At 65.1% G+C, this 19,926-nt stretch overlaps 4 protein-coding genes across 4 annotated transcripts in view; 2 read left to right on the top strand and 2 right to left on the bottom strand.

Annotated features, from left to right (window-relative positions):
• TTYH2 (tweety family member 2) overlaps positions 1–6,808 on the top strand; it is a 7,439-nt gene extending 631 nt beyond the window's left edge. The window contains exons 2-15 of the mRNA XM_042025446.1: positions 380–639; positions 1,871–1,982; positions 2,295–2,515; positions 2,606–2,701; positions 2,785–2,857; positions 2,943–3,012; positions 3,156–3,211; positions 3,296–3,388; positions 3,465–3,557; positions 3,637–3,779; positions 3,915–4,100; positions 4,178–4,256; positions 4,717–4,734; positions 5,621–6,808. Of these exons, the coding sequence (XP_041881380.1) occupies positions 380–639; positions 1,871–1,982; positions 2,295–2,515; positions 2,606–2,701; positions 2,785–2,857; positions 2,943–3,012; positions 3,156–3,211; positions 3,296–3,388; positions 3,465–3,557; positions 3,637–3,779; positions 3,915–4,100; positions 4,178–4,256; positions 4,717–4,734; positions 5,621–5,698 (1,578 nt within the window). The 3' untranslated portion in view covers positions 5,699–6,808. The remainder of the gene's footprint in view (positions 1–379; positions 640–1,870; positions 1,983–2,294; positions 2,516–2,605; positions 2,702–2,784; positions 2,858–2,942; positions 3,013–3,155; positions 3,212–3,295; positions 3,389–3,464; positions 3,558–3,636; positions 3,780–3,914; positions 4,101–4,177; positions 4,257–4,716; positions 4,735–5,620) is intronic.
• Positions 6,809–6,902: 94 nt separating this feature from the next.
• On the top strand, positions 6,903–12,454 carry DNAI2 (dynein axonemal intermediate chain 2). Its single transcript, XM_042025539.1, has 12 exons — positions 6,903–7,940; positions 8,096–8,257; positions 8,339–8,460; positions 8,990–9,132; positions 9,669–9,782; positions 10,283–10,422; positions 10,612–10,734; positions 11,035–11,261; positions 11,424–11,559; positions 11,637–11,783; positions 11,899–12,096; positions 12,177–12,454. Exons 1-12 carry the CDS (start codon positions 7,758–7,760, stop codon positions 12,204–12,206), a joined length of 1,725 nt encoding a protein of 574 aa, XP_041881473.1. The 5' UTR covers positions 6,903–7,757; the 3' UTR covers positions 12,207–12,454.
• A 772-nt stretch (positions 12,455–13,226) lies between these two features.
• On the bottom strand, positions 13,227–17,140 carry BTBD17 (BTB domain containing 17). Its single transcript, XM_042025537.1, has 3 exons — positions 16,590–17,140; positions 15,314–15,590; positions 13,227–14,796 (listed from the first exon to the last, which is right to left on the bottom strand). The coding sequence occupies exons 1-3, from the start codon at positions 17,047–17,049 to the stop codon at positions 13,716–13,718; spliced, it is 1,818 nt and encodes a 605-aa protein (XP_041881471.1). The 5' UTR covers positions 17,050–17,140; the 3' UTR covers positions 13,227–13,715.
• A 1,515-nt stretch (positions 17,141–18,655) lies between these two features.
• The window catches only part of BAHCC1 (BAH domain and coiled-coil containing 1), a 15,722-nt gene continuing 14,451 nt past the window's right edge, over positions 18,656–19,926 (bottom strand). Inside the window, exon 11 of the mRNA XM_042025536.1 lies at positions 18,656–19,313. Coding sequence (XP_041881470.1) covers positions 18,779–19,313 — 535 coding nt within the window. The 3' untranslated portion in view covers positions 18,656–18,778. The remainder of the gene's footprint in view (positions 19,314–19,926) is intronic.

Here is a 19,926-nt window from a genome sequence, read left to right on the forward strand (position 1 = left end):
CCCCCCGCGCCGCTCCCCGGCGGCTCCCGGCGCCAGCTCTGATCTCGCGGCGCACAAAGCGCCTTTCATCGCCCGGCCCCCCCCCGGGCCGGCCGGCACCGGCACCCCCGGCCCCGCCGCTCTCCCGTCCCGGGCTCACCGCTCTCCTTTGGCCCTCCTGAGCCCCTGCCCCGCGCTCCCGGACCCGCCGCGGCCTCCCGGCGTCCCGGGGCACGGTCCGCCGTGACCCCTAAATGGGGAGGGAGGGCAGCGCCGGTGTCCCTGTGCCCCAACATCCCGGCACGGGGCGGCTGCAGCCCCGGCTCGGCGACCGCGGCCTGGGCACCCTGCGGGGGAATGGGGATGGGGACAGGGACACTTCCTCTTCCCCATGTGACAGTCCCGTGGGGCGCTGAACGCGACCGCATCCCGGACACGCGAGTGGGTCACGGGCACGGCTGTTGACTGTCCCCTCTCTCCCTCCCAGTCGCTGCTTTTCCTGGGCTTGGTGGCCGCCGTGTGCCTCGGCCTCAACCTCCTCTTCCTCACCGTGTACCTGATCTGCCTGTGCTGCTGCAAGAGGGACCAGGACCCCGAGACCAAGCGGCCCCACTCGTGCTGTGTCACCTGGATGGCCGTCACCGCCGGGCTCATCTGCTGGTGAGGACGGGGACAGGGACCTGGTGCTGTCCCCCTGTCACCGAGGGGACTCTGTGCTCCAGCCACGAGTCGCTTTAATTAGATCTGTGCAATTAAATGTGCTCCATCCCTGCCTCCTCCCGTGCAGCTGCTGGGGGAGCCCCAGGGACCAGCTGCGGGCCAGCCCCGTCCCCGTCACGGCTGTGCCGCCTTCCCGGCTAATCCCGGGCGGGAGCAGGGCCGGTCGCTAATCCCAGCCCAGAGCAGATGGCAGGCAGCAGCGTGACCCAGCTGGCAGGTCCCTTGTGCCCGACCTTAATTGCAACCACAGCAATTAGACAAGGGGACGCTGCTTCATCCGGCACCGCTCTGGGGGCTTTACAAGCCCACCTCGGTCCGGGACAGCCATGGCTGGGAGGACACCCAGGCAGCTATCCCGAGTGTCCCCCGGCATTGCTGGCCTGGGGGGGAACGGGGTGGGCCACGGGCCCCTCTGGCTGCCTGGCCACGACCCTCGCTCCAGACAAAGGGGCTGCTTTGCCAGGGCGGAGCGAGATGGCTGCCTGCGAGCCTCGCACGGAGCAGGGAAACAGCGAGACAGGGAAACAGCACTAATGAGCTCAGCGTGCTCCCCCCAGCCCCCCCACCACGGCAGGGGGTCACTGTGCAGCTCCCAGGGGCTTTGAACCCCCCCAAGAGCCCATTGGTGGCCATTCAAGGGCTGATGGTGGCCATTAGTGAGCTGGTGTCTGTCGGTGTACTGGGGTTTGGCAAGCACCGTGTGCACCGGCCACGTGTGGGCACATGCCTGGCCAAGACATGGCCACAAGCACCTCCCTTCTCGGGAGCTCCATCCTGGCTCCATGGGGAGCAGCGGCTGCAGGGAGCTCGCCACAGGGCCTGGAGCCGCTTCAGCTCCCAGCCAAAGGTTTAATCGGGAGCCACAGCGCTTCCAGCGGATTCCCCTAATCTGCTTGGCCCGGCCCCTCCGCCCTCAATCTCTCAGGGTTTGGCAGGAGGAGCTTCCGAGCCACCATGCCCATGGAGCAGCTGCAGCTGTCCCCAGGCCCCTGTCACCAGCAGGAGCAGGTTCCCATCACGGTGCTGCTGCTGTCCCACTCTTTGTCTCTGCCCTGCCATTGGTGGGCTGTCCCCCCAAACCAGGATGCCCTGGGGAGTGTCCCCTGTCCAGCCGGTGTGGCAGGGTGAGTGTGTCCCTCCCTTCTCACCAGGGTCCCTTCTCTGCCCACAGTGCAGCCGTTGGCGTCGGCTTCTACGGGAACAGCGAGACCAACGACGGGGTTTTCCAGCTGCTCTACGCCCTGGACCACGCCAACCAGACCCTCACTGGCATCGACTCCCTGGTAGGGCCACAGCACCTCCGTGTCCCCCCACGGTGCATCAGTCCCCTGTCCTGGGTTTGGTTAAAGCACCAGGGAGGGACGTCTGGCTGCTCCGGCCGAGCCCCCGGGGTGGCTGCGCCGTGCCGAGCGCGGGAGGGTGACGTCACCCCACAGAATGGGACCTTTGTGGCCCAGCAGGGGCTGTTCTGAAGGATGGATCCAGCTTGGGCACAGCGGGTTGGGGTGGGGCTGTTCTCCTGGATAAGGAGCGTTTCAGGGATGGGGCACGTGGCTCTGCTAGATGCCGGGGACTGACCATGCCGGGGGCCACAGGTTGCCAGCACCACGCTGCAGATGCAGGGAGGGCTGGAGCAGCACCTGGCGCGGCTGAACGAGCTCCTGGCCTCGCGGGGGGATTACGTGCAGACCCTCAAGTTCACTCAGCAGCTGGCCGGCAGCATCGTCCTGCAGCTGCAGGGGCTGCCGGCCTGGCGGGGCGTCAGTGCTGACCTCACTGAGCTGTCGGGACAGGTCGCCTACGTCGAGTATTACCGGTGAGCTCGAGCATTCCCGGTGAGCGGGGCCGCGGGGCCCGGCGGGCTGGGGAGGTGGCCGTGTGTGACAGAGCCTTCCTCTGCGCTCAGGTGGCTGGCTTACCTGCTCTTCTTCATCCTCGTCCTCACCGTCTGCCTGCTGGCCTGCCTGGGGCTGGCCAAGCACTCCCGCTGCCTCCTGGTCACGTGAGTACCCTGGGGGCGGCCTGGGGTGGCTCTTGGGGACCCCCGGCCATGCTCCCCACCCGTGCTCCCCGCTCTCCCCGCAGGATGCTGTGCTGCGGGCTCCTCATGCTCGTCCTCAGCTGGGCCTCCATGGCTGTGGACACGGCGGCCGCGGTGGTGAGTGGGCCAGGAGGGGAGGGAGGGGCTGCCTGGGGCTGTGCCGAGCACTGTGGGCGCCGATGCCATCCCTCTGTCCCCACAGGGCACCAGCGACTTCTGCGTGGCCCCGAACAAGTTCATCATGAACCAGACAGACGATGAGATCAGCGCAGGTGAGAGCTGGCTGTGAGGTGGAGGCGAGCTCAGGCAGGACCCCCAAACCCACCCGGGGGTCGGTGCCCCCCGCTGCCACTGTCCCCCCCACGGCTCCCTGTGCCCCGGGACGCTCGTGCTGATGTTCCCGTTCTCTCTGCAGAGGTGGTTCATTATTACCTGTACTGCGACCAGAGCCTGAGCAGCCCCTTCCAGCAGGTACAGGGCGGGTGGGCACCCACCTTGGTGCTGCCTGGGGCTGGGGGGGGGGGGTCTGTGACTGTCCCCCACTCCCTCCTGCAGGCTCTCACCGTGTTCCAGCGCTCGCTGACCACCATGCAGATCCAGATCCAGGGGCTCATCCAGTATGCACTGCCCCTCTTCCCCACAGCCAAGGTACAGGAGGAGGGCACAGGGGATCCCCATCCCTCCTTCTGCTCCCCAGAGCTGCCTGAGCCCCCTTTTCCCACAGAAAGACCTGCTGGGGGTCCAGCAGCTCCTCAACTCCTCAGAGACCAGCCTGCACCAGCTGACGGCCCTGCTGGACTGCCGGGGGCTGCACAAGGTGAGTGGGGGCCGAGTGGGGACCAGCTCTGGGGTCCCCCTGCAGCGCCACCAGCACTGCCCTGCCTGTGTCCCGCCAGGATTACCTGGATGGCCTCATCGGGATCTGCTATGACGGCGTGGAGGGGCTGCTCTACCTCGGGCTCTTCTCCCTGCTGGCGGCTGCCGCCTTCTCCACCGTGATCTGCGCGGCCCCGCGCGCCTGGAAGCAGCTGGCTGGGCGGTGGGTGTGCCCAAAGACCCCCGCCCCAGCCCCCTGCCCTCACCGTGGGCACAGAGCCATGGGCAGACCCAGTCTGGGCATTGAGACCCCCGCTTTGGGTCCTGGGGTGTGAATGCCGGCCCCTTGTCCCCGCAGGGACCGGGACTACGATGACATGGACGAGGAGGACCCCTTCAACCCGCAGGCCCGGCGCATCGCCACGCACCGCCCGCCCCGGGGGCAGCTGCGCAGCTTCTGCAGCTACAGCAGCAGCCTGGGCAGCCAGAGCAGCCTCCAGCCCCCGGCCCAGACCGTGTCCAACGCCCCTGTCTCCGAGTACATGTGAGGCCCCCGAGCCCCGCCGCGGGGAGGGAGCTGCGCTGGGGACAGCGGCTGACGGGGTCTCGCTGTGCCCCCAGGAACCAGGCCGTGCTCTTCGGAGGGAACCCCCGCTACGAGAACGTGCCCCTCATTGGCAGGGGGTCTCCTCCCCCCACGGTACGATGGGCGACCGAGGCCAAATCCTTGTGACACCCTGGGGGGGTCACCCTGGGGGCCGCTCTGGGTCACCGAGAGCCGCTCACCGGGGTGGGACAGGGATGGGAGATCCTGGTCCCTGCTGCCCTTGCAGAGGATGTGGCTCCCCCCTCGCCTGGCTCTAACCCAGTTCCTGGCCACTCACGGGGAGGGGGCACAGCCATCTGCTGGGGGAGGCTGAAATAACCATCCCCTCCCTCCCTTCCCTGTGTTTCCTCTCCATCCTGGCTCTCAGAGGACGCTCCTCGCAGTCTCTCCCTTCACGTTCCCATTTCCCTGCTTGTTAATCCTCCCCTGTCTGGTATTGCTGCTTTATTTTTTATTCCTTGTCTTTTTTTTTTTTTCTTTTTTTTTTCTTTTTTTTTTCTTTTTTTTTCTTTTTTGTGATTTCTTTTAATTTTTTGCATCCATTATTTTGGAGCTAAGTTGCCCATCAAGAGTAAGTTCAGCCACTTCCTTCTCCTTCCTTACCCCAGGGCAGCAGCTGGGTTCTCCCCTCCTCCCCACCCTTCCATGCCTCCCTCCATCCCCTTTTCCTGCTCAGCTTTTGGGGTGCAGAGAGCTCAGGGAGGGGGGACAAAGGGCCACATTTTGTGCCCAGCCACATTCCAGGAGGGTGTTCAGCTCCCACACGTTGGGATGCTGGTCCCCATCTCCATCCCTGGAGCAGTGAAACCCCCTCAGTCAGGATATGGCTCTGGGAATGCTGCCATGGCAGGAATACTGTGCCCCCCCTCCTGCAGGGATGATTTTTTCCATCAGGTGGGAGCTTGGACCCCATCTCACAGACCTGGCAGCTGGCAAGGCGGGGGGGACACGAGTGGGGGGATTAATTGGAGCACTTCTCCCAGCCCTGAATAGTCTAATTTACCCAGGATTCAGATCCCTGAGGAAAGACTTTCTGAGTCCAGAATAACAAACTCGGAATAATCTTCCTTAATGCCTGGCTGGGGTGATCCTCCCTGCTGTGAAACCCTGGAGGAATGTGATCCTGGGGGGCTGGAGGCTTGGGCTCGCTGGTATCCCACAGACACATCCCCACAGGCAGATTTGGGATGAGTTTGCTGCTGGGCTGAAGCTGGGAAGGTGGAGGATGAACATGGGAAGGGACGAAGCAGAGCTGGACAGGCTTGGGGGGTCTTGGCTTGGGGGGTGTTGCCTCCCCCAGCTCTCAGAGCAGCTGAGGGCACGGTCTGACCCTTTCCATGCCCTCCTGGCCGATTATTTGGGGATTAATCCGCACGGGAACAATCCTGGGCACCTGTGGGGCGGTGCAGGGGCTGGGTGGGGAGTTTTGGGGTGCTGACCCCCGTGTGTCCCCCCAGTACTCCCCGAGCATGAGAGCCACGTACCTGGCGGTCACCGATGAGCACGTCCGGCACCGCGGCGACTTCCCGGCCTAGGAGGAGATTCCGCTCGGGAAACCAAAGAGCCCTGGAGAGCACGCGGTAGGAGACGCGGCGGGGGCCGCAGGACTGGAGCCTCCCAGCACCCCCCACCCCCCGGCAGCCCCCCGGACCCAAATCCTGCTGCCTTACGGGGTCTGGGGAGCGCAGAGGGGTCTCTGGTGTCTTCTCCTGTCCCTGCGCCGGCTCGGGAATGTTCTGGAGCACAAATCCCGGGACACGCCGCCGCCGGGTCCGGGCAGGGGCTCCCGTAGCAATGCAGCACCAACCACTAGTGATCCCACCCCCTTCCCGATGCCCCTTCCCGGCTGTCCCAGCTCCCCTGCCCCCCTCGCCGCCCCCTGGCCGGAGCGTTCCCAGGCTGAGGAATTAGGGATGTTTTGGCCTTGCTGGTTTTCCTTTGCTTTGCCCCCGGGATTTGGGAGCTGTGGGAGGCGCTGGCTCTGTTCCAGAGAGGGGCCGCTGCACTGGGGTTGGTAGCGGGTTTTTGGGTGGCTTTAGGCTGTTTTTGGCTCCCCAGGGCAGGTGTGGGCTGGGGCAGGCTCCCCTCCTCCTGCAGCCCTGGAGTGGTCACAAATCCCCTGGGAGAGGGACAGGAACTCCCGGGGCATCCCTGGGGTGGGTGAGGTGCCAGGGAAGGGACAGCATGGACCTGCCACCCTGGGAGGCTCATCCAGCATTTCCAGGGCTCCAGGCTGAGGACTTGGGAGACCAGTATGAACTGAATGTGGCCCTTTGGGGCTGCCCTTTGGCACAGGGATCCCCAGGAAAGGCCCCTTCACCCTAGAGCAGGGACGGACCCCCCCTCCATCACATCCAGACCCCAAAGGGTGCGGACAGGGCAGTGGGTGTCCCCCCACCCAGGGCCAGGACATCCCCTGACTCCCCCTCTCCACATTCCCTGTGACTAGCCTCCCTCCCTTTGGGAAAATCCCGAGGGATGTTTTTTTTAATTTTTGGCTTTTAACGTTTCCATATAATGGTACTGGTAGAAGAGCTGTTGTAACCGCATGTGAACTAACCGAAGGACTCTGGCTGGGAGCTGGAGTCCGGCTGGATTTGTATGTGCCCTTTTGGGGGGAAAAGATAATAAACACTTGGACTAAATTAATCGCCCCGGTGCGGGTTTTTTTGGGGGGGATAATCGGTGGTTGGGGCACCTTTGAGTTGACCTTCCCAACATGGCGGCCGTCACGTGACGCCGCGCGCGCCGCCATTGCGGGGAGGTCGGCGGTGCGCTGCGTCACGTGACGGCGGCGCCGGTGTCACGTGGGGGGGGTTACGCCGTTGCCTGGCAACGACGACGCGTCCCCGGTCAGGCCCCACCGGGAGCGGGACGGGACCGGGCCCCACCGGAGTCCCGGGGCCTCCGCGGGGTCCTTTGTCACCCTGGGTGTTTCGTCACTCCGTCCCTGCGGCTCAGCTCCGTTTTGGGACTCCCTGAGGCTCCCGCTGCCTTTTGAGGCCCTCTCAGGGTCCTCCCTCCACAGGATCCCTGCTCGCATTTGGGCTTTGCCGAGGTTCCCATTCCCTTTGGGACCTTCTGGGGCTCCCTGACGTTCTTGTTCCCTTTTGGGACATTCCCAAGGCCCACACTGTCTTCTGGGGCTCCCAGAGGCCCCCATTCCCTTTTGGGGCCCTGCATGCGAGACCCCGCTCCCTTTTGGGGTTCCCCGAGGCTCTCAGTCTTTTTCAGCGTTCTCCCTCCTCAGGGTCTCTGTTCACATTTGGGTCTCCCTGAGGCTCCTATTCCTTTTTGGGGCCCTTCATTCCTGAAAGCCTTGCTCCTTCTTGGAGCTCCCTGAGATCCCTGCTCCCTTCCAGGACCATCTCTCCATCTCTGAGAGCCCCACTACCTTTTGGGATCCTCTCAGAGGCTCCCACTCTCTTTTGGAACTCTCTCTTCCTCCCTGAGGCCCCCGTTTCCTTTTAGGGTTCCCCAGGGCCCTCCATCCCCATTGGAGCTCTCCATCCCTGTGGCCCCCACTTCTTTTTGGGGCTCCCTTTGAGGACCCTCTATCCCCAGGCCCCGCACTCCTTTCCATCCCCTCCCACCATGGAGATCAAGCTGGAGTACGTGCGGAAGCGCAGCGAGTTCGGGCGACCCTGCAGCTTCTCGGACTCTCTGGCCGAGGTGACCGTGGACATCCCGCCGGACCCCAGCCTGGCCGGCGACTTCATCCCCCAGGACCCCGTGGACTTTGCTTTTCAGGAGGGTCCCATCATGGCCGTGCACGAGGTACGGGGACCCCCCCTCGCCGGGCGAGCACGGAGCAGGTGGAGGGGACACCCCGGGGTGTCAGCCACATTGAGGGCAGCTGGCCCAAGGGGACAAGGTGTGGCAGGCACCTTTTGGGCTCAGCGCCTCGGACCCCTCCGTGTCCCCCTGCCCAGGTGAACACGGAGCGGGTGCAGGTGTCCGTCAAGGGTGTGAACCATGTGGAGGGGGGGTGGCCCCAGCACATCGACCCCAAGAACTCGGAGCTGACCTCCCGCTACCGGGAGGAGGTGGAGAGGGAAGATGCCTACACCAGGAGTGTCCAGCGCCTCGGCTCTGTAAGACCCTGCCCTGATGCCCCCCCAAACCCCCTGAGCCCCCCAGAGCCCCCCAGAGACACGGCTGTGCTGTCCCTGCAGCTGGTGGAGCACTGCATCAGGCAGAACAACGCCATCGACATCTACGAGGAATATTTTGAGGAGGAAGAGGAGGAAGAGGAGGAAGAGGAGCATCCCTCAGCCAAAACCATCAGTGTCATCAGGTGGCACAGCTGGGGGGGCTCACCAGAGCCACAGCAGGGTCAAACCACCTTCACGGGAGGTGGAAAAGCTTTAGGAGTTAAATTCCAGTGGGTTTGGGATGGTCCTGGTGCAGTTTGGGGGTGGAGAGACCTGCAGAACCCTCCCTGCTCCATCACTCCATCCCTGCCCCTCGCCCTGCCCAGGTGATTTGGGGATGGAGACCAGGGTCAGACTCAGCTCTGAGCATCTCCTGATGGTGCTTTTGGACTTTCCTTCTTATTTTTGGTGCCTCAAAGGTTAATTTCCACATCAGGGGTGATTAGGAGTCAGATCCAGTAAGATAATTGGATTTTTAAAAAGGTATGACTGGAAAGACGATGAAATCATCAACTCTTCTCCCCCTGCCTGACCTCCAGGAGAATCATTTCCTGCACTCAAGGCTCAAGGGCTGCAGATTGGTTTCATTGTGATTCCCACAATTCCCTCTGGGAGCCGTTCATCCCAAGGATTTGCAAACTGACCTGTCTTGGCTGATGTGTCACCCCAAAGGGACCCCAACACGACCAAGAGGATGGCCACGCACATCTCCTGGCACCCCGACGCCAACAGGGCCGTGGCCGTGGCTTATTGCAGCCTGGACTTCCAGGACAGCAGGAAAGACATGAGCTTTGATTCCTACATCTGGGATCTGGGTAAGGGGAAGGGCAAACCCAGCAGTGGATAAAGGAAGCACTTTGTGTCTCAGGGAGCAGGACGAGGCCCTGCAGCACCCTGGGGAGGGTCGGTGGGGGAGGCTCCTGCTTTGCCCACACAGCGGTGCAGAAACGGGGAGAAATGGGAGCTGGGAGGTGGGAAATAACCACTAAAATCCCATTGCATGGCTCCAGAGCCATGACAGGCAGCAGAGCCTGGAGCCTCGCATGAGGTTCTTGATGTGGTTCAGTGAAGGAAGAAGGAGGCAGCAGGAGCCCGGGCTGAGACTTGCCCTGATCTGTCCAGTCCTGGCTCACACCTGATGTGTTTTGGAGTGAAAAGGACAAAGAAAAAGGGGTGGGAATGCAGGAGATTTGTGTACCGGGTGTCTGTGCCCAGGCCAGCTCCCGGTGACATGGGCACCTCATCCGGCACAGCTGTGTCAGGGAACGGGGTGGGGGCAGTGGGGTGGGCTGGGGGCTGCTTTTGGGGGCCTGCCTTGACTCTTTGCTCTTCACTCATCCCTCCTTGGCAGAAAAACCCTACAGCCCAGAGCTCACCCTCAAGCCCTCGTCCCCTTTGGTGACCCTGGAATACAATTCCAAGGACTGGCATCACGTGCTGGGAGGCTGCTACAATGGGCAGATAGGTGAGGGGGCCTTCATTCTGCTCCAGCCTGGCACCAGCACTGCTGCACTCCCAGGAGGCCGTGGCACCAGTGCTGCCACCGGGAGCACAGGAGAAGCCCTGGGATTTGCCTGGGGACAGGTGTGTGCTCACCTGAGCAGGCACCTAGGGAGGGGAGGACACCGTGCCAGGGAGGATGGAGGGAGGGAGGGAGGGATGGATGGAGGGAGGGAGGGAGGGAGGGAGGGATGGATGGAGGGATGAAGGATGGATGGATGAAGGGATGGATGGATGGATGAAGGGATGGATGGAGGGATGGATGGAGGGATGGATGGATGAAGGGATGGAGGGAGGGAGGGATGGAGGGGATGAGCAGGATGGGTGCTGTGCTCCTGCCTCTCCCACCTCCCTGGATGATCTCTGGGAAGCACTGGGTGAGGTTTGCTCCCTGTTCCAGCTTGGACAGTGGGGGAAATGTGACAAGGAAAGGAGTTGGGCAAGGGCTTTTCTTTTCCTTCCCAGTGTACTGGGACACCAGGAAAGGGGGGCTGCCTGTGGAGATGACCCCCGTGGAGCTCAGCCACAGGGACCCCGTGTACGGAGCGTGCTGGCTGCCCTCCCGAACGGGCACTGAGTGCTTCTCAGGCTCCACTGACGGTCAGGTGAGGGGCTGGAAGAGGGGAGGGGGCCAGGGGCTCCTGAGGGGTCCTGAAAGGGCTTCCTGTGCCCGCCCTGCCCCCTCAGCAGCACAAGATCCAGGCACGGGGCAGCTGCCAGGCTCCAGGATCGCCACCACCTCTGACTGTGCTGGGAGCAGCCCCCACAGCCCCTGCCCCGTCTTGTCCCCGCAGGTGCTGTGGTGGGACATCCGCAAGATGTCCCAGCCCAGCGAGAAGCTGATCTTGGACATCACCAAGGAAGATCAGCTGAAGAAGGCTCTGGGTGCCAGCGCCCTGGACTTTGCGCCCACCATGGTGAGTGTCCCTGTGCCCACAGGTGCCCCTGTGTCCCTGCCACAGGCAGGAGGGAGAGCCCAGCAGGGCTCAGGGCAGTCCCTGGTCACCCCTGTGGGCACAGCCCAGGGCCAGATGCCCTCAGAAGAACTGGGAGTTGATGTGCTCCAAAAACACCGGGTCCTGCTGGCATTTCAGTCCCTGAACCCCCCCAATGGTGGGGGGTCCCCAGGCTCTGGCAGCAACAGGACGCCTGCTGCCCCCCACACCATGTGGTCCCCATCCTGCTGACAGCTGCTCCCTCCTGCTTCCCACCCTCAGCCCACCAAATTCCTGGTGGGCACAGAGCAGGGCACCATCATCTCCTGCAACCGCGACGCCAAGACCCCCCCCGAGAAAATCGCCCACATCTTCAGCGGCCACCTCGGGGCTGTCTACAGAGTGACCAGAAACCCCTTCTTCCCCAAAGTCTTCCTGTCAGTCGGGGACTGGACTGCTCGCATCTGGACGGAGGAGCTCATGGATTCGTCATCAATTATGGAGACCAAGTAGGTGTCAGGGGGCATTTACTCGGCCAGAAATCAGCCCCGGGGTGGCAGAGCATGTTCAGGGCAGGTGACAGTGGGGTCTGGTCAGCTCTGAGTGCTGGGACGGGCCGGTGACCGAGGCAGGGCAGTGCCAGTGTGGCTGAGGGGTGGCTCTGCTGGAAGGTACCACACCCCCTACCTGCTGGACGGGTGCTGGAGCCCCGTGAAGCCGGCCGTGTTCTTCACCGCCAAGTCGGACGGCACCCTGGACATCTGGGACTTCCTCTTCCACCAGAAGGAGCCTTCCCTCAGCCTCAAGGTGGGTCCCCAGCACCTCTGGGAGCCTCGCATCACCCCAGGGCCGAGTGTCACCACCCACCTGTGCCCTGTCCCCAGGTGTCCAACGATCCCCTGCTCAGCCTGTGCTCGCAGGACAACGGGCGCATCCTTGGCTGTGGCACCAGGCTGGGCATTGTGTCCCTCCTGGAGATCTCCCCAGGGCTCTGCACCATGCGGAAGAACGAGAAGACTCTGACCTCCACAGTATGTGCCAGGTCCCACCCGAGCCCCACACTCTGCCCACAGCTCTGCTGTGTCCCCAGACACAGCACAGGGTCCCCTGTGCCCCCCACGCCCCTCAGCCCCACATCTGCCCCAGATGTTCGAGCGGGAGACGAGGCGGGAGAAGGTCCTGCAGGACAAACATCGGGAGCGGCTGCTGCGGGAGCAGGACCAGGCCCGGGCCCAGCCAGAGGAGCAGGAGGATCCCCGGGAGGTGTTCGAGAAGGCCAGAGAAGATTTCTTCTCCATCATCAAGGCGGAGAAGCGGAGGAGGGGCCAGGAAGATCCTGAAGAGGTAACGGGGACAGGACAGTCTGGCCACCATGGCAGGGACCCCATCAAGGGCAGGGGACAGAGACAACCTCTGTCTTTCAGAGTGAAGAGGGCGAGGAAGCTGCACAGTAGGAAAACCAGGAGGAAGAGTGGGAGGATGCCAAGGTCAGTGTGCTCCAGCTGCACCTTCCTTTCCCCTCTGTGCCAGAGCTGCTGCAGAGACGAGGCCACTGTCCGCAAGCCAGGCAGCTCTCCTGGTCTCTCTGCCCTCGTGGGGTGGCAAGTGAGGGGCCCTGCACAGCCCCCTGACCCCACAGCTGCTCCCTGGCCTTTGCATCCTGATTTTCTTTGGTGTGAATAAACCGGTGCTTTCCATGTCACGTTTCCTCTTTTATCACAGCAGGGTCGAGCAGAGGGTGGGAAAGTCACGTCCTCCTGCTCCTCCCGTCCCTTCTTTGAGCTGGGACACTCAAAGCCAGAGGCTGAGTGCGGCCAAGCACCCACAGCAGCACAGGGTGTCCCTCAGTGTCCCCAGCCCATGAGCAGGGCACAGCAGGGTGGCTGCTGGCAGCAGGGGGGGCCTTCTCCCCTCTGGGCCCGCTCGCAGCTGGAGAGCCCGGTGTCCCCACAGGAGCAGCCCCCGGGCTGGGTTATCAGTGCTGGGTAAACATAGCCCTGCTGGTAGTACCAGCAGCCACCCCGACTCCTCACCACCCTTAATTAATCATTAACGAGCTGCCAGCAGCACTGTCACGGCGATGGGGACACCACACAGGTGGCTCCCTGTGGGCTGAGGGGGAGCCCCCCAGCAGGACCCTTCCCCAGGCTGTGCTCAGGGGCTGAACCACCCATGGGTGTGCGATGCCAGGATGGGGTTCAGGAGCCATTGCCCCCCCACACCCCAGCCCAGCCCTGGGGGTGCTGCTGTGCCCCTTCCCCAGGCACTGGGGTCCCGTCTGTGCCTCTCCTGGGTGCCTGTGCAGCACCCCGTGCCAGCCCTTCCAGGCAGGGGCCCACATCACAAGCAGGGACCCACATCCCCCCAGGGAAGTGCATCTGTGCCTGGATGAGTGTTTTCCTTCCCAGGAGTTCCATTAAAAGGAGCTGAGCTGGGGAGCAGCGTCACCCCAAAGATGCCCCACAAGTCCCACACTCGTTTCCTGCTTTATTAGGAAGGGGGTGGGGGTACTTGGACAGGGATGGGGCAGCTGCCACCACCAGTGGGGACGGTGTCCCCCACCCCTCCTCCACTGGGGAGGCTGATGGACCCCTCAGCCCCAGCCTGGGCAGCTCCATTTGCCCTTGAGCTGCACCCAGCTGCCCACACAGAGGGACGCCAGGGCTGCCTCATGGGAGGGATGGGCTGTCCCTGTCCCCATCCCCACACCCGCTGGGGTCTGTGATGTGCCCGTGGGCTGCACGTTTCACCTCCTGCACCCCCTACACGGGTCTGGGGCACTCCCAGCATCCTCCATCCCCAGGGACGGTGATGGGGACAGGACGTGGCAGGGGAGCACTCAGGGAGGGGTGGGCAGTGCAGAGCACAGTCCTGAAGCCCCCCAGTGAGGGGACCCCCATCTACCTACGGGACCAAGCATTCCCCTCACAGGGCTGGGGCCAGCATGACCCAGCTGTGCCTCGTTACTTCTTCACCTTGATGAGGGAGTGGTAGACGGGCTTGATGATGATGTGGAGGTGCAGGGAGTTGTCGATGAGGTACTCGGAGGTGCGTTTCTGCAGGTCGGCGTGCGCCAGGAAATCTGCCGCCTCGTCCGAGCTCTGGTGGAAGCTGTAGGCGTGTTTGACCAGCACGCGGCCCTGCTGCCGCACACCCACCAGCACGGTCTTCTGGAAGCTGACGCCGGCGAAGTCGGGGCTGCTCATGGCCGGGGTGATGATGAGGCGCGGGCGCCCGTCCTCGATGCGCACGGGCTGGATGGCGCCCGCCACCGAGTCCGAGTACACGGGGCGCAGGCTGACGGGCAGCCAGCGCGGCGAGAACAGCACGTTCCAGGTCACCCTCTTGCCAGCATCGTGGCTGCTGGGCCCCAGCTGGGTCTGGAAGCTGGTGCTGCGGTCATCCCGCGCGGGGTTGGTGATGACCCACTGGGAGCCCCAGCTGGGCGCGAGGTAGTTGCGGGGCAAGAACATGCTGCAGTTGACGTCGAAGTACTTGGCGAAGTGGAGCGGGGAGGCGGCGTGGAACTGGAAAGCCTGGAAGAGCAGGTCCTGCACCGCGCCGCGGTGCCGCGCCAGCACCGCCGACTGCGCCTGCAGCCGGAACAGCTGGCTGGGCGCGATCATGGGGTAGCGGATGGCGCGCAGCACCCGCTCGGCCACAGGCACCTCGGGCTGCCGGCGGCTCAGCCAGCCCTCCACGGCGGTGTAGAGCTCCAGCTCGCTGTGCAGCACCAGGTCAGAGCGCTCCAGCAGCAGCAGCAGCAGCTCCACGCTCACCGAGCCCCACTCGGCGCTGCCCAGCACCGCCGACAGGTTCCAGGCCAGGAACTGGAGGCAGCTCTCCTGCAGCGCCGCGTCCCCGACGCGCACGGCGTAGTGGTACCAGCCCACCACGTGGCCCTGGCTTGACTCGCTGGCCAGGTGGGTCCTCATGTATTCAGCCACGCCGCGCTGCAGCCCCCAGACCCGGTACTTGCTGGCCAGCTGGTGCATGGGGATGGCCTGGTGCAGCAGGATGGAGACCCCCCCGCAGTACAGGTACCTGGGGCAGAGTGCGAGTGGTGACACTGGGGACACCCATCCCCAGCAGCTCAGTTCCCCGGGGAGCAGCCTCTGCCCTGGGCTGCCTCCCTCTCAGTATTCCCACACCAAGGGGTCCCCAAGGTTCCCAGGGAAGCATCCCCCCTCCTTGGATGCTTCCCTCTGGGTGTCCCCGTCCCGTGTGATCTCCATGGTCCCCAGGGGAGGATCATCCCTTCTTGGCTGCATCCCTCCGGGAATCCCCCTCTCACTCTGGCCCCATGGTTCCCAGGGGAGCATCCTCCTTCCTTGGCTGTATCCCCCCGGGTATGCCCATCCCACAGGATCTCCATGGACCCCAGGAGAGAATCCTCCCTCCTGGGCTGCATCCCTCCCAAAATGTACATCCCACAAGGTCCCTGTGGTTGCCCAGGGAACATCCCCCTTCCTTGGCTACATCCCTCTGGGCATCCCCATCCCATGGTCCCCAGGAGAGCTGCATCCTCCTGACCTCCCCATCCCGTGGGGTCCCCACACACCTGATGAACTTCTCGAAGAGCGCGGCGGTCTCGGGCAGCTCATGCAGGGTCACGACGCTCTGGTTGTGCAGGAGGCTCTCGAAGACCTCGCTCTGGAGGCTCAGCAGCAGCTGGTGCGTGTGGAACACCTTGGGCTCGTCGGAGGCGGCCGAGCGGACCCGCAGCACCGAGTCGCTGCCGTTGCCGTTCTGCAGCAGCTCCTGCAGCCGCTGCAGCAGCGTCAGCGAGTGGTTGATGGTGGCCGCCGTGGAGTCCCCGCTAAAGTCGGCTTTTTGGGCTGCAGGGAGATGGGACCGTCCCAGAGCTGCACCCCAGCCCCAGGCACTGAGGTGGGGTGGGGTTACTGGGGGGCTGTGCACCTCCTCCCTCCGCTCCCCCAGTGCCAAAGCGCTGCTGGTGCCAAGGGGGTGTCGGGGAACAAAGGACATGGGGACATTCGTGTCCCTGAGAGCCAAAAAACTGCCTTTCCACAGCAGAAGGGCTGAGACCACCATGTCCCAGGCTGGGGTGTGCTGGGAAATGGCCGGGTGCCGACGGCACTGGCTCTCAGCCCGGTCTGCCCGTCCTGATCCCGTCCCCGCTGTGGGCAGAGCGAGCCCCGGGCATTGCCCTGATCCCTCGCATCCCGGATGGATACATGGGGGGACAGAGCCCCTGGGTGTGGGGAGCCAGGCACGCTCTGCCCCGCACCCAGGGATGGAGTTCTGAGCAGCCTGGGGACACCGGCTGCCCTGGTGTCACTGCAGGTCCGTGCTGGGATCCCAACAGTGTCTGTAGAGGCATCTGGGAATGTGGAACAGGGGTCTCCATGCTCCTGTGGGCGCAGGGATCCTTCCTTCCTCTCCCCTTCGCCCTCCTGACACCACTCCCACCCGCTCCTCGGAGCATCCTTCCCCCAGGAGGAATTTGGCTCCGTCTGTCTCAATTCATCTTGCCTCTCAAATCCCGTCTTGCCGACGGATTACCCTTCCCAGTGCCGGCTTAAGGCCGGCTGAGCGGGGATGGGGAAGGGGAGCAGACACCCCGTACCCCGCGGTGCTGGACTTGTCTGCCCACAGCACCGAGCCCTTCCCTGGGCACCAGCGAGTGCAACCCAGCTCCGAGAGTGCAGCACATCCAGGAGCCGCTTCCATCCCCTCCCGGCACCCCGACGGCAGCCGGAGAGACGCGCTGAGCTCTCCGTCAGCCGCCGAGCCGCACCCCGGCACCCGGCGAGGGCAGCGGTCCCCAGGGCTCGGGGACCCTCGGCGCCTCCCCCCGCCACGGCCACCCTTACCGGCTTGCACGGTGAGGAGGAGGAGGAGGAAGGCGGCGGCACAGCCCCAGCGGCGGGTGGCCACGGGCCGGGTGCCCGTCAGCCTGGCCATGGCGTCGCAGGCGCATCTGCCGGGTGCGGCACACGCTGCTCGTCCGGGGCTTATGTAGGCCACGCGCCCTCCCGGCCCGCACGCCCGCGCCGCCGCATCGATTGGTGGAAACTGGGGCCGGCCGTTGCCAAGGGAACGGCTCCCAGCCTCCCTGCATCCCACCCTGCATCCCACCGTGACCCCCAGCCCGGCCCCGCACCCCGGGGTGCTGTGGCGGGGTGCCCGCGGCGCTGCGGCGCGGGGACGTCGCCGTGCGGCACCGGCTGCTGGCACCGCCGCCGCGGAGCCCCACGCGTGGCCGCGGCCCTTTGTGCCGGGGTCTTTGCATTCAGGGCACAGCTCGGTGGCCTCCCGCTCCCCCCGGCTCATGGGTATTCATGCCGGCAGCAGCCCATCACCATGGCATCCGCGCTGCCGGCAGGAACTGCCTGCCCTTTTCCCAGCCTTTGCAGCCAAGAGGCCGCCCGGACGCCCTGTGCGGCCTCCCTGGCCCCCCGCCCGCCCCGACACCTCTTGGGGGGCTTCACCATGGGGTTGGGGTCCCCCCAAAGCTGCAGTGCCACACCGGCTGGGGTGGTACTGGGGGAGCAGGGTAGGGGCAGCGGGGTGTCAGCCAAGTGGTGCCAACCTCGCTTTGGTTGTGGCCCCAATGGCACTGTGGGGTGGGGAGCCAGGACCAGCACCCCAGGCGGAGGGACACATCCCACAGATGGGGCAGCACGGCTCTCAGGGGCACAGCAGCCCCTTACCCACTGCTGGGGTTCCCCCAGTACCATGCTCAACCCAGGGACCCCTGTGGAAGGTCACCTCGGGGGACCCCCTGGGCTCCCCACTCCCGGGAATGCCAACACGGGGATGCTGCGACCTTTGATAGTGCCGGAGCTGTGGAGGGGGATATGAACCATTCCCAGTTATCCAGTGTCGAGTCCAGGCTGCTGGGCTCAGCACTTGGTCCCCTGCCCACAGTACCAAAAGGTGACACTGCAGGGTGGCTGTGCCCTTTTTCACACTCCAGGACCCTGGGGAACACCGTGGCGTGGCCTTGGGATGGGGAACGTGGTGTTGGGGGCTTCCGTGCTGGACCAGGGGCTCCAGCTGGGGGGGGCTGGTCATCCCATCTGTCCCTTGGCATCAGCCTGCCCGGCCCTGGTGCAAAGCCGCCAGTGCTGCCGCGTGGCCAGGGGTCCTGTGGTGGTGGCGAGGCCTTCTGGGGACAGGTTTGGGCTCACAGGGGTCGCGGGGCCGAGGAGATGCATCCCCCGCTTAGACGCGGTTTCCAGATGTTGAGCGTGGGCAGATGTTGCTGCAGCTGCCAAGGGGGTGGGATCACCATCTGTCCCTGACCCGTGGGCACAGAGACTGAGGACAAGACACCAGTCACCTCCCTGCCACGCTGCTGGGGCTCCCTGGCCCCTTGCAGGGATGGGCAGGTGGGCGATGCTCCAGCCCTGTGCCCCTGCTGGGCAGGGGATCCCCAAAATCACGGTGCCAGCAGAGCGCCCAGCCCGGGCAGTTGTCCTTGCACCGTGGGGGCTGGGCCTGGGGGGACAGGGCCCCTGCCACGGCACAGCCGGTTCATGGCTCACCGCGTCCTCCGACGCCTCATTTCACCGCCCGCCTGATAAACAACAGCTTGTGGGAGCGTGTGCCCGGCGTGCCACCGGCGCCGTGCCAGCCCGGGCGGCAGCCACAGCCCGGAGACCCCCGCGTCCCCCGCGGGGGCATCGGCTCCTCGCGGGGGCGAGGTGACCATGGGACGACACGGGGGACCATGGGGCTGGCTCTGGAGGTCAGCAGGGGACGTCCCCCAGCCCAGGTGAGGTGAGGGAGCAGCTGTGCTGGCCCGGAGATTGCGGCTGAGGCGGCGCGGGGCCGGCTCACCATAGCGACGTGCGCCAGGCAGCGGGGCCAGGGCAACGCCCCCGCGGGCCGGGGGGGCACTGGAGGGACGGAGCTGGGCCCACGGACCGGCAGGGGACATCAGCCCCGTCCCTGTGCCGCTGGGGAAACTGAGGCACGGGCACGGTGTCCCGGCAGTGGGCACTTGGGAACAGCCAGGGCAGAGCCCAGCAGGGGCACGCAGGCAGCGCACAGGGATTCACACTCGTGCGCGCGGTCGCACGTCACACCCTGCGCGCACCCGCTCCTCTGTGTCCCCAGAGGTGGCCGCGGACCCAGCTGCCCACTTGCCCGCGGACCACCATCCCTCCTGCTCCGGGGTGGGGACGGGCTCTGTCACGGTGACCCCTTCCCGGCCCCCCGCGGGAGCCACCGGGCCGGTGACGCCCCTGTGCCCAGCCAGCCCAGCCCGTGGCTCTGCCCACGGCGCTCTCCCTCCGCCCCGTGTCCCGCGCCCCGGGAGGCTGTGCCATGCTGTGGGTGCCGGCGGGGACAGGGACACTGGGAGGGACACGGGCACCGGCGAGGACAGGGACACCAGTGGGGACAGGGACACCAGTGGGGACACGGACACCGGAGAGGACACGGACACCAGCGGCAGCACGGACACTGACAGGGACACGGACAGCGGTGTGCCCTGGGAAAGTGGCACCGCACGCCCGGCGGGTGGCACTGGGGCCACCCAGGTGAGAGTCCCTGTCCCGCAGGCTTGGGGAGCGGGACCCCGGCCAGGGGGAGCAAAGGGAGGCCCACAGCGAACCCACCCCCCCAGCACAAAGGGGATCGGGCTGGGAAAGGGTTAAGGCGCTCCCGCGGCAGCTGCAGCCGATCGATGTCCCAGTTCCGATGGGGACGTGGATGGACGGGAGGGACCTCCTGCTGATGAACCGGAGTTAATTTGCAGTTAATTGGCACTCCTCTCCTCCTCCATCCCCTCCTGCATTTCCCTCGGGCTCTGCTCAGGATCTCGCTTGGGTCCCGGCCGGGAGTTCCAGGGTCGGGGAGGTGGGACCCCCGGGATCCCACACACACCTCGGGCATTTCTGGGGGAGCAGATCCATCACTGGGGATCCCGGAACGGGAGAGAGATCTGACCGCCCCTCCAACCCCTATCCCGAAGCCATCAGGTGTCTCTGGTGTCTGGGACAAGGGGAATTTGGGGTGCCCCTGGGGCCAGGATCAGCCTGGGAGCGGAGTGGCGCCCCGTACCCCCTCCCTGAGCTCAGGACCGCACCCCGCAGCCCCTGATCCCAAGACACCCCCCGACAAAGAGCACTCCGCACCTCCCGGGCCCAGGAGCCCCCTCCACCCCACAACCCCCGACCCCATGGCCCCCCTCCACCCCAC

This window comes from Corvus kubaryi, unplaced genomic scaffold (genome assembly GCF_017639235.1).
Source record: "Corvus kubaryi isolate FWS band 111438036 unplaced genomic scaffold, C.kubaryi_AGA036_p1.0 37272, whole genome shotgun sequence".
Lineage (NCBI taxonomy): Eukaryota > Metazoa > Chordata > Aves > Passeriformes > Corvidae > Corvus > Corvus kubaryi.

Excerpts from the sequence above, each read along its gene's own strand:
- DNAI2 (XM_042025539.1), top strand. The coding sequence starts at position 7,758 with ATGGAGATCAAGCTGGAGTACGTGCGGAAGCGCAGCGAGTTCGGGCGA. Across the intron at positions 11,784-11,898 it reads AGAAGACTCTGACCTCCACA|ATGTTCGAGCGGGAGACGAG; the intron begins GTATGTGCCAGG and ends CATCTGCCCCAG. Across the intron at positions 12,097-12,176 it reads GCCAGGAAGATCCTGAAGAG|AGTGAAGAGGGCGAGGAAGC; the intron begins GTAACGGGGACA and ends TCTGTCTTTCAG.
- BTBD17 (XM_042025537.1), bottom strand. The coding sequence starts at position 17,049 with ATGAGCCGGGGGGAGCGGGAGGCCACCGAGCTGTGCCCTGAATGCAAA. Across the intron at positions 15,591-16,589 it reads CCTCCTCACCGTGCAAGCCG|CCCAAAAAGCCGACTTTAGC; the intron begins GTAAGGGTGGCC and ends ATCTCCCTGCAG. Across the intron at positions 14,797-15,313 it reads CTCTTCGAGAAGTTCATCAG|GTACCTGTACTGCGGGGGGG; the intron begins GTGTGTGGGGAC and ends ACTCTGCCCCAG.